General features: G+C 42.3%; 1 protein-coding gene across 2 annotated transcripts in view; it reads right to left on the bottom strand.

Moving 5' to 3' along the window:
- The window catches only part of SRPK1 (SRSF protein kinase 1), a 516,348-nt gene that overhangs the window by 35,397 nt on the left and 468,352 nt on the right, over window positions 1-12,599 (bottom strand). For both annotated transcript variants that reach the window (XM_069238761.1, XM_069238760.1), the window contains exons 13-14: window positions 6,460-6,567; window positions 6,237-6,306 (exon numbers count right to left, since the gene is read on the bottom strand). In XM_069238761.1, coding sequence (XP_069094862.1) covers window positions 6,237-6,306; window positions 6,460-6,567 — 178 coding nt within the window. The remainder of the gene's footprint in view (window positions 1-6,236; window positions 6,307-6,459; window positions 6,568-12,599) is intronic.

Raw genomic sequence — 12,599 nt, 5'->3', positions numbered from 1 at the left:
GGACTATTGAACGCTCATGGATATTAATTAGGATTTTCCTACAGGAGAAAGTTCATTACTCTCGGCCCATCTCAGAAGTCATACACTCACAAGAACTGTGTGACTCCTTAGCATATCACTTCATCTCAAAAACAAATCTGTAAAAATATCTGGGCAAGGCCACTTTCTTTAAAATCACCGGATGAGTTTTCCAATCACACTCAGAGTACAGGATCACTTAGCTTATACAATTAAGAACATCTTTATTAACAGTTCGGTATCCATCTTAGCCACAGCTATGAAAAAAGGCTTCTTAGAGGAAGAGCAATCCCCAAACAAATACACAACCTCCTATATACAACACACTCTGAAAATAACTTATCTGCACTCTGATTGAGCCATCCGTAAGAACTTTTGTGATGGCTCATTCATAGACAAATTCACGGAAAGCTAGTATTCAGTCAAATATAAGTCTTCAATGTCAGTCTCCCTGATAGAAGCACGGAAGTCCCATTAATTAGGACATGGGACGGCATCAAGATTACTACTGAATCAAATGTAGCCAAGGCACTACCATTTTTAAACCTCGCCTCTGCCTTTGACAATTTCCATCACTCTGCACTGCTACAGAGACCTGATGACATAGGAACATACCGCACTGTCGGATAGCCTTACACCTATTTCATCCAGAACAGATTAGTGCAATGCTCTTCTACTAGAAACTAACAAAACTACTCCAGCCAAACTTCAACTAGTGCAAAAAGCAACTCGGAATCTTGTCATTCCTAACGTGCGCAGGAAGAGACTGGGAGGTGGTGGGAGTTGGGCATTCTCGGTGGCAGAGACCAAAATTTGGAATTCCCTCCCCTGCCACCTAACTAGGATTAAACTGTACCTGCCTTTTAGAAAATACTTAAACACCTGACGTTTCTCTTTTTAACACCCTAGTTTTGTGCCTAGGTTTGGAAGTGGGGATTGGTCTGCATGTCATGTTGATGAGTTGTTATTCTAGTGCGTGGAAAGGGTTTGAGGGTTGCGACAGATTATCTCAGGTCCGCATTCAGCACCTAGACGCTTTAGGGCATTGTTGTGCTCTATAGATCTATCATTCTATTCCTTCTTCCTCTTCAACAAACCATCATCATATCATTTTACCCTTTCTATCCAGCACCATTCCCGTTAAGAGTTTTTCAAGGCTTCATCGTCATCTTCTTACTCAACTTGCACTTAAGCCCGATAACCAGCATCTGCTTCTATAACCTCAATTGCTATAGTTATACTGATGACATACTGATAATACAAAAGATAGAAAATCCATCAAATACTGATTCCTATACCATAAGCTAATGACACCAAGCTGTTGACCACTGGCTGCTAACTAACCACCTCAAGCTGAACACACTGAAAACTGAGACGGTAGCTTGCAGAGAATGGACCAATTACAATCTCTTTACCATATAGCCAAATGAGTTTAAACTATCTCATAACCCAACAAACCAAGTATGGAACTTGGGAGTCATCATGGAGACTAATGAATGCCTTGTGGCACAAGACAACTAAGTTAAATTAAGTCTTTCTACAATATTTAACACAATGCCTATGTCAACTGTTTTCATATCTAGGGACCACTGAAAGGGCACAAGCCACCATTATGCAGAACACCTGAAAGACAATGGTGTACTTCAAATATGTACATGCGCATATAACCAGTCATTTAGTAATTACACTGGCTGCTTTTAAAGCCACATGCATCACATATCGAGCCTTCAGCATTACTAGCACACTCGTTCTTCAGCATTATCTCCATACCTACCACCTTGCGATATCACATCACTCTGGACTGGACCATCCCTTATGTCAAAAAACCTTCAATAGTGAAAACTTTTTTTATAAGTTCTGTTGGCAATACATGATGGCGTCACAATATTTAAAACACACTTCTGAATCTCATGCACCTAATACCATGGCTAAAAGGACAGAAATGAAATCACCCTGCAATGTGAATTCTGAGTGCTCTCACCACAAACGTACAAATCAATTCTGGTAGTGCTTACCAACCCAGACACTATGGCAAATGTGTGGAAACCACTGTTTATCGTTTGACATTTGAAGGGAAAAGTACACATCCTGCAACCTCCCAAAGCACAATTTTCAAAATCTGAGAAAAGATTAGCATTTTTAATTTATTGGCCTTTAGAGTCAGGCTATGCATAGTGTCAGATTCTGCTGAAAAGGAGCTCAGAATAATCTTGAACCTTGGATAATTGAGGAACGTAAGGGCAAGGGAAAAAATGGAGGTTCTGGAAAAAGAGGAAACACTTTTAGTAAGTCATACTGGAAGAATAGGCACAGTGTATAAAGAAGAAACAATCCTAAATGTGCTATAACTTAAGGATGGAAAAGCAGACATAAGATAACAAACTGGCCAAAAGCAGGCTACAAGGGTGATGCACAAAAATGCCTGTGTCTGTCATACTGATCAATTCAGTTACCCAATAACAGCCCTGTTGACCACTTGGTTTGGTATGGAGCTTTGTGGAAAATGTGTAGCACGTGATAGTTGATACCAGGAGTCTCAAAACAGCATTGCTAATAGGACCCGAAACAAGAGCACTGTAAAATGACTGATTGTAACTAAAAATATGGAGGAATTAAAACTGCGTTCTTTAAATTTCATGTAGTTGTGCTAAATATATGTACATTTATCCACCCAAAACTCAACTTCTTGACCCTAGAGAATGCCCATGACACTATCCCACCTATAAAGTGGAGGAAATACAATAAGAAGCAGAGTAGGTGGAAGGAAAAAGAGCCTATTACTTACGTTCGGTAACATTCTTTCTGGTGGGTATTCTAACCTCATGGTCATTATCTTAGGAATTTCCCCCAGGTGCCAGTTTGGATCCAGAACTTTTCCAGCAAATACTCCCATGTGAGACAGACGGTGCACAATTGGACTTACAGCAACATGGTACCGCCTGGACGGCATGGAGCAATACACAGGTGCCACCCTTGAGTGCTGTCTTCAGTTTCTTATGCAAATGTTCTGAACCCTTTGATGTGGATCATCTGTGATAAGTTAGGCATACTGCCAGGTTTGCAGCCTATCAAAGGATCTTTTTGGAAACTTAAATGTTCATGCAAAGAACAGGGAGGATTGCTTGTTTGTACTTGTTTATAATGTTTTCAAGGGATGCCGACATGAGTATTGAGCGTGACGCACCTTTTTGCCTAGACTTAACTAAAAGGCCCCCAGAAGCAATGAGGAAAACTGTCTTAACTGTCAACAGCCCAGAGGCCAGCTGATCATAGGCTCAAAAGGTGGCCACAATCAAAACACAAGGGCTAAGTTAAGGTACCACTGTGGCAAAATAAAGGGTACAGGAGGAAATATATGTGAGCCCTTTCAGGAAATGCATTACAAATTGTGATTAGAACAATGAAGATTGGTAAGGCAAACATAGGTGGCTAGAAATAACACAGATAATAGCACATTAGGGAATGTATTACTAATGGAGCGTGTTGTCTTGGTTTCGGCTGCTATGCACCTTTAAATGTGTGCGCCGAGTGCAGGACTGGTCAGTGCAACTTATTACAGTTAGTAGGCTGTCCTCATAGCAGTTGTGACTGCCCTGGGGGCATTGCTTTAATGAAAGGCTGCCCCGGCTGTCTGACGCAGTCATTCATTCTCAGCAGTCGCTCACTCTTTCACTTTGCAGTCAGCAGTACGACCTGCTATCAAAAGGAGTGCAGACATTCCCCTATAGCCTGGGAGTCAGGGAGGTGGTTGTGGTGCGTCCTTAGGACTCCTTTACCTGCTCTTCCGAGGGTCACTTTCAGAGGCACACTGAGCACCACCTTCTCCACTGCTACTCGATTATGCCTGTAATACCATGCAGAGGCTAAGTATTACCTCATTCTATGGTTCCACGCCCACATGCAACTGAGGGAATGTCCCTTTGAGATCAAGTGATCTGTTTTACAGAACTGTCTGCAGCCTTTCAGTAATACAAAAGTGTCTCAGGGGCATTAAGAGCAGGAGCATACACCTGGTATACCTTCAGGGCCACCTTCAGGGTACTCAGTGAAAACTAGCAATGGATAAGTTCATCAAAAGTGGGTCACCTCTGAGCACAAACTTTGCCCAGTGACCAGAATAAGTAGATTATATGCACAACGAACAGCTAAAATAATTCCTATTACCTCGACAAGCAGATCAGAACTACTTAACTGGCTCCGTGCATTCCCCAGGCATGGTGGTGTAGATTGCACAGGTTCAAATGCAGCACCAGGTCCTTTTGCTGTGACAGAAGGACCTCTCTAAAAAGAGACTGAGGAGACAGCAAATGCTCAGACTCTTTGGGTTAGATTACTACACTTTCCCGGCCCACTTAGGTCTATCAGAATGACCTGAGCCAGTCCTTCCTGATATTCTTCAGAAATCTGGGCTGAGAGCAGTGGAAAGGTATACAGGCGGCCTCATCCCCACTGTAGGACGACTGCACCTCTGGGCAAACCATGAAGCAGAAATTGCAGCACAAATTTGTCAAAACACAGTAATCTCTGATGTGACAAAAAGTTATACACAAGGAAAGCTTCCCCTGAGCAAAGACGCCTTGAACTACCTCTGGATGCAAACACCATTCATGGTATGCCAAATGACAGCTGCTGAAGCATGTCAGTCCTGGCAATTAGCAAGCCCACCAAATGACTGTCACAGACATACCTCTGAAGTCGAGCCGTTGCCATAATCTCAGGGGTCCCTGGCACAATACTACCACTTTCCCTTGATTGTTGCAGTACTACCTGGTGGTTATGCAGTCGAGACTCCAAGAGCGACTGGGTTGAAAACTGCTCCAGATCTGAAAACTGATGCTTTTGGAGCAGCAACTGGAGCTGGAATGGTTAGGTCAGGCATGGCCTTCCACACAGATGTTGAAAAATAGACGGGAAGGTTAGTCAGCACAAAGGCAGACTCCACCTGTGGATATCCATCTGGAGGCCCCAGATGACCCATGGTTCCCAAAGGTGCTTCAGAAGTACCCGGAACCATCGGAAATAATTGCAGCATTGCCTTTTTCAAGGCCTCAACTTGCGGCGGGGCCAGCAGTGGCCTGGTAAACTCAGGACACACGTGGACCAGTTTAGGTATGGGCTCCTAAGTTGAACAAATGGAGAGGAGTTGGGTCCACTGAGTGCAGACTGTGTGACTTCACAGGAATGGGAGTGGCAGGAAACAGATGAATCCCTTTTAGAATTCTTATATTTATGACAAGACTCTTTTGACTTTGGGTTTGACTTACCAGAGGACTGTGACTTGGGAGTGGAAGTAGTCATGGGATATGGAGCGACAGTCCTGGGACATCTCAGCGACGTCCAACTTCATCTTGTGCTCCTTGAGGCTCATTCAGATTCATCTCTCAGGAAGCATTTGTCGCAAGACTTTGCATCATGCTGAGACCCTAGACACCACAGACAAAAGTCAAGCAGGTTTGTGATGGGTATCTTTCTTGTTTGTGACGGACATCTGTTTCCTGTATTGTCGACATGGCTTCACTCCAGTAGTGCTTTGGGGAGAGACTTCCGTAGCATATGGTCAAAAAAGAACATTTTTATGTTTGTAAGACACTGGCCAAAAGTTGGGCGCAGAGCTATGGATCTGAATCTAAGGGCGCAGAAAGAAACCTACGTCAACGTACAAGGGTGGCGATTGTATTCAGCTCTATGTCGTCGTTACCGGAGGCCATGTGATGCTGACACCGAGTCTGATGGTGACACCTGTTAACACGTGTGAGAAATTGCTGCAAAAGATCCAGAGCCAGTCCGGGGAAAGGGGTAAATTCATAAGGTGAGGAATCTGCATTTTGAAGTATTCATCAAAATTGTGACAATATAGTGTTAATGTGGACAAGATGGAATGGTGGGACAGGGATGCAGCTAATTTACAACTATTTCTCGAAAATATGATCCCACAAAATAACTCAGTCATTCCGCCCCTTAAACATATTGCTACAAACAGGCCCTCCAACTTGCCCCCACAGACAAAGAACCCAGTCATGCTAGCTTAGATCATCTGGATCGTTGTCCTACCCTACAAAACTCCCCATAATACTCTATCTGATATTTTATACCATATTTACTATCAATGAGACCCAGAGGACTAGGAGTCATTACTTTAACCTATTTTACTACACATCAGATGTCTTATCATTTAATACAAACCCAAACCATTGAATCACCTTGTTAAATGCACTCACCTTCATCTCGGGAGTAGTCTTCGCCAGAATGGGGTTCAAATAAAAAGTCACCTGTTGCCAATTCAAATGCCTGGGAGAAAAAAAAGTAGTGTCACCATCGGAAAGTCAAAAAGCAAAGCAGTAAAAACAAAGCATCAGGAAATAAAATAACTGTGAGAACTGGACTTGCACAACTACGACAGGATACAATCAAATAATAATTTTAAAGGACAGGTTCACGCACCATACACGCTGTGCTCCAAATATCAGCAGGTGTGCTATATCCTGAACCAATCAGCACTTCCAAAGAGCGGTACTGCCGAGTCTGAATATCTTCAGTGAAATGTTTATGCTGAAAAAGAAGAAATCAGGGACTAAAATTCCAACAAACAAGGTTAATATTCATTTACAGAAAGTAAAAATTGCCTCTTCTCACTGAACATCTACTTCACCCTGAGGTGATGCCTATCATAGCACGGTTCATCCACGGGCATTTAGAAAGAAAGGTTACTTAATGGTATGTTCAGTTCTCTAGTGCTGGTATCTTCCGTAGATACACATGCTTCAATTAATCCTACTCATTTGGTTAGTAATCACCAGATTTGGAATACAGAAATAACGAAGTAATACAGACAGTAACAATTTAATATGCACTGATGCCCTATCCAACCTACTCTAATGCCTGTGTCGCAGCAAATGAGCATCATGTGCACTCAGTTCCTTTTCCCTCAGAAAGCAATATATTATATGAATTGGCTAGCACATTAGCTGTAATAAAGGCGTTATAAGAGGCGGAGGCTCTATTAATGATGCCAGTGCTAGAGAACTGCAGCTACATTTATGTAACATTCATATCTAGCGTTAGGTCTCTCATGGAATCACATTGTTGAAATTAGGCTAAAACAAAAAATAAGTAGCATCAATATGAAGGTTAAGTAAAAATGAGACTCAATTTAATTGAAAAGATTTTCAAGTGCTCCTTGTACAACTCTGGCTTGTTTTTTTGATAGATTGCCAAAGTTGTAGATTCCAGTACAGGTGTGAGCACAGGAAAATAAGCTCTGAAGAGAAAAGACTTGTATGCATCTGCCTTTCAGCATCCTTCGTACTGATCAGTGAATTTTAAGAACAAATTCCTAGTCACCAGCAAGGTCAACATGGTATATGATTACTTGTCTGGACAAGCAAAGGCTCTAAAAATCAGTTGCTCCTCTCTATTTTTGTACTTTAGTTAAAAATCTGGGGGCTAATGGGGCGGAGAAAGGCGTGAGCATTGCAAATGCTTTCCCTTCAAGCCACGTCTAGCACCACCTGCTTGTTAAAGAGCTAATTTTTTGTTTGTCTCCGATACAAATAAGAACAGAAGAGCCCTACCACATCTTGCAAGTACATCCAGGACCAGACAGTCATCACACTCCTATTTGTGAGTGATTACCGTTGACTGATGACAGTTTTTCTCCAAATTATTTCACAGTACCATTAAGTGTTCTATTACAAAAGAAATCTGCTCTCGGACTCCGTAATACCATAGGTTTTGGGCTACTCTCTATTCTGATCATGTACTTCCTGGCTTTCTTACATATAGCATGGAGGTCCTGTTGTCAGCTCATACCCCTACTAAAGAGTGATACATTTTCTTGGAAGGCCAGACAAAAAACTGTGAGCTCCAGAAAGTAGATGCAATAATTTGTTCCTGCATTGGTGGCTGTCTACCTGCTTAAACTGGGAGGAATCTGTGGTTAAAACACAGTAATGTCCTGTGGCCTTAAAGAGCATGCAGGCCTCTAAATGAGAAATGCGCAACTGCCAGTTCATGAATGTTTTCATTCATCAGGACAACCGGTCAACATTGCAGAAGATAAATGAAAAACATGAGTGTTCATGGTAACACAACGGTACCCATGATGAGAAAACAAAAACCTAATGTGTGTGCGCAGATGACCTTCTGAACAGTGCTCCTCTGCTCAACACCAAGAATATCTGTGGAGGTTATTTTTTGTCCCATGTTGACCTTGGAAGAATGCAAACAAGCTGTTTCCACTTTGACACATTTGCTATCCATGCACATTGCTTACCATATATCAACCGAACAAGGCTGAACTGTTAAGCATTCTACTTACCACTGTGTTCTAGGAAGCTGTTACTGTATCTAATTGCAGGAAGCCTTGTTTAAATGATGTTGCACACCTGTTAAGCCATAAACAACATGTCTGTACAAGTCTTGTTTTTTAGGGGGAACCAGATAAACTCTGACAATGGAAATGTTTATATTTACTGCCTGTGTTTTCAGTCTCAGGAGGAGTCTGGTGGGTGTTCTCCAACGGTCAATACAGTAAATCGGCTTGTGTAAATAAATTTGTGTTCTGGTCATTACCTGAGTAAAGTGGTTTTCTTTCTTTAACATATTTTGGTGGTGTGTACTGAGAGGACTATGTGCTGGCATTTTAAGGGCTGCAGAACAGCTGATTTTCCCCTGAACAACCAAGAGCGCACATATTAAACAAGCATTTTCAATGCAACGAGTCTCGCATTTGCTCGAGTTAGAGCTATTAGCTTTGTAAACTCCTAACTGGACTTTTCTTGGTACACAAATTAAAAGAAAAAAAAACAGCGTAATTGCGCTATGTAAAATACAGCGAGATCACACTGCGTGGAAAATAAACAGATAAAGTAGTCCCGAGACCATGCTGAAAACATGGAGCCTCGTATGTTTTTAGTAGTTTACCGGTGCTGTGTAGGTGGACTAAACACCGGAAAAGGCATGACGTATGCATGCCTTTCACAAATGAAAGCAAGCGGATTTCAAAAGGCAAGCCTACTAACCAATGAAAGTGACTGACGTGACATGGGCGTGGTTGGATGCTCAAAGAGAGATTACAGCATGTGACAGAGCGCTTTGCGCTCGCCCATAAAAAGGGACCTCCTTAAAATCCCTGGTTGTCAATTCTGGTGGGGAACTTTGCTAAGCCTGCAGGTTTACCCTCTTAACCTGCGTCATACTTTTACAGGTGACTCATTTTTGTATTTATTTTTTTTACTTCAACATCATCCAGATGAATTTTTGCTGTGCATTTGGATGTTTCTGAATAGACCAAATGTGAAGGCAGCAATGATGTATGAGAGGCATGCAGAACCACCTAGTTCCTAGCAGAGGACTTAAACTGGGGGTAATTATGCCGGGTGGAAGGAAGTTTGTGGCTCCTCGCAGATTCCAGAACGTTCCAGCACAAAAATCTAAGGAAAATGTATTTTTTTAAGTCAATGTTTGAGTTTTGCAGCATATTCTGGGTTAAAAAAAAAATGAGGTAAGGGCCACGAAAGTCAGCCCACCTTGGATACCCCTAGGTGTCTAGTTTTCAACAATGTACAGACAGGTTAGCTAGATTTCCCTACGTTCCAACTGAGCAAGGGTTCAGTATCTAGAGTTACCCATAGTGGAAAAAGGTGGTCAGTTTTTGGTGGAAAAATGTGCTGCATCCATACTGCGTTTTGGGCTGTTTCCTGTTGCAGGTACCAGGTCTACCCACACAAAGGAGGTACCATTTGTATAGGGAGACTTGAAGGAATGCCTGGTGGAAGGAAGTCTGTGGCTCCTTCCAGATTCCAGAACTTTCCATCACAGAAAGTTTACAAGTAACATATTTCAATTTCAAAAGTAGACAGTGAAATTTCTCTGAGGAACCAATGCAGTAATAGGAAAGGAAAAGAGTTAGCACAGTTTACAGGTAAGTACTAGACTTACGATCCCAATCTTCGGGGAGTAGGATGTCTACAGGTCAATGTTCAAGTTGACCCCAAAAGTGCACCACCAGCAAAACAGGGCCGGTAGGGTGCAGAGGTCAAAGTTCGTGTTGGGTTTTTCAATAGAATCCTAAGAGAACTGGGGGCACTCAGAAAGAAATAGGTTGCAGGTAAATTGGCTTTCTGAGGAAAATGTGTTTTTTTCTGGTCAAAGTTTGAGGTTTGCGGGGAACTCTGCTAAAAAAACAAAAATGTGGTGAAGGTCATGCCCATTCTGGATACCCATAGGTTTCTAGTTTTCAAATATGTACAAGTTAGCTAGGTTTCCTTAGGTACCGGCTGAGCAAAGGTACAAAATCTAGAGCTACCCACAATGGTAAAAGAGGGTCAGTTTTCGGTGGAAAAGTGTTTTGCGTCCTTGTTGCGATTTGGGACGTTTCCTGTTGTGGGCACTAGGCAGTACCACAAGTGAGGTACCAGTTTTATCGGGGGACTTGTAGGAGCATACAACAGTAGAGCATTTATTATTACCCATGGATTTCGCTACATTTGAGCCTTTCAAATGTAAGCCAGTGTATTAAGACAGACAACATTTTTAAAAATACCCTCCAAATCATGCGCTAGTACAGGTCCCTACAAATTCAGAGATGTAGAAATAAAAACTGCTCCTAAACTCTATATACTGTGCCCATTTCAGAAATGCACAAGTTTCCTTGATACCCATTTTTCACTCTGCCTATATTCCTATAACAATTGGTCTATACTCTGCACTCAATGAAAAAATACTTTACAGTGCAGCTCAGTTGTTTGCTCTGGGTACGTTAGGTTCTTGAAAAACCTACAAACCCTATATATGCCGGCAATCAGAAGGGTCTAGCGGATGTAATTCTATACGGTTTTTGTCAATCAGCCATCGCAGAAAAAAAGTTAGATGAAAATGTCACTAACGGCTGTTTTTTTCCTACTTAGGTATCTACATATATGACCCCTTGCTGAATTCAGAATTGTGTCTATTTAGCAGAAATCTATAGCTTTTCTGGATCACCCATTGTAGGAGGCTGAAACTCTATGTAGTCTGCAAAACCAGGTACACTGTGCAGAGTTCGGGCAACCACACATTGGTTTACAGAGGTAAAAACTAGACAACATAATGTTTTAATATTTTACGGGAGCTTGGTCGAGCAGTTAGGCCAATCTTGGAAAAGTGCAAAGCATTTGTTGTACTCACAGTATCAATAAATATGGACACACTCAAAGAATAAGTTGAGACCAATTTACAAAAATACTTCAGATTTTTATAAATGTTTTAAGGCCAGGGTCATCAAAATTGGATGAGTACTTTTTAAGCTATGATCAAAGTTTAGAAAAAGTCTTGTTTCTGTGCGCAATTACACACCATAGGAATCAATGGGAGAAAACTTTTTAAAAAACAGACAAAAAAAAAAATCAAAGCAATGTGTTTACCAATTTCACCTTTTGCTTTTAGGTTGAGGTTGTCAGGAAATCCTGTCAGCCAGCCAGAGGAGTTTGGGTGGTTTCCAGTTTTGGCAGGATCAGCTGCTGAAAGGCCCTTGCAATTGGCGCAGGACCACTGCCGGGACCACTTGGAAAAGCAATGCACAGGTGGACTACAAGGTGAGACCGGTGGGTCCCTTGGAGTGTAAAGATAGCAAGGGTTGGGGGATCCTTAGAGCATGGCCGGTTCTCCAGTGCAGGGCCCTGGGAGGCTGCCTCTTAGAAAAATGCCGACACTGTGGTACAAAATTACATATTTTGATTCAGCTCTGCATGTTCCTTAAAGCTCAGAAGATGGTGACTTTAGTACAGCAAACCGTTCCACAAACCCTAGGCACCTGTAGAATCCCCAGGATTCTGGAAAAAAAGGAAACTGATTTTGTGTCGACAGGTTATGTGGACAAAAACGTTATGGAGGATGAAGCTCAAATAACCCAAATATCCCCAAAACTCAGGGGTGGGGGTGGGAGACACTAGCAGCAAAACAGTTAAGAATCGACTGATGTCTAGAGAATTGAGAGTCCTTTCAGCAGGAGTGCAAGGACGCTGAAAGAAAGTAGGAAAGGAAATGGTTTGATTAATGTGAAAGTCCAAAATGACTTTAGATAGGAATTTTGGATGAGTTCTCACAGCCATCTTACTGGAATGAAAAACTGTGTATGGTTTGTGAGAATTAAAGGACAAGTTGCTTACCTTAAGTAACGCCTTATCTAGTAGAGAAACTATCTAGTGGCAGATTCCTTACCTCAGAACGTCCCCCAGACGTCAGCCTGGATCTGGAGATTTTCTTGAGCAGTTCCCCTGTGTGCAATTAGGTGGCATCGATCGGCTCCGCGTCCATCATCGGCGTTGTCTGACTGGATATGATGTTGCAGGTCCCCTACAGGCACCACCTCGGCGTGCTGACATCAGTTTCTTTTCACAACTTTCAATGCCAGAAACACAGATCCATGAATAACACTGACCACACGGGTCAAAACTAGGACGCAAAAGGGAAGTCCCTATTTCTAGAACTCAGTTTGCAGAATGGGGAGATTTTTTTGGGGGGGGGGGGGGGGGGGGGGGGGGGGGGGCAGTAAGGAACCTGTAACTAGATATTGTCTCTACCAGATAAGGTGCTACCAAAGG

The sequence above is a fragment of the Pleurodeles waltl genome, chromosome 6 (assembly GCF_031143425.1).
Source record: "Pleurodeles waltl isolate 20211129_DDA chromosome 6, aPleWal1.hap1.20221129, whole genome shotgun sequence".
Taxonomy (NCBI): Eukaryota; Metazoa; Chordata; class Amphibia; order Caudata; family Salamandridae; genus Pleurodeles; species Pleurodeles waltl.
This window is presented reverse-complemented; position numbering and strand designations above follow the sequence as displayed.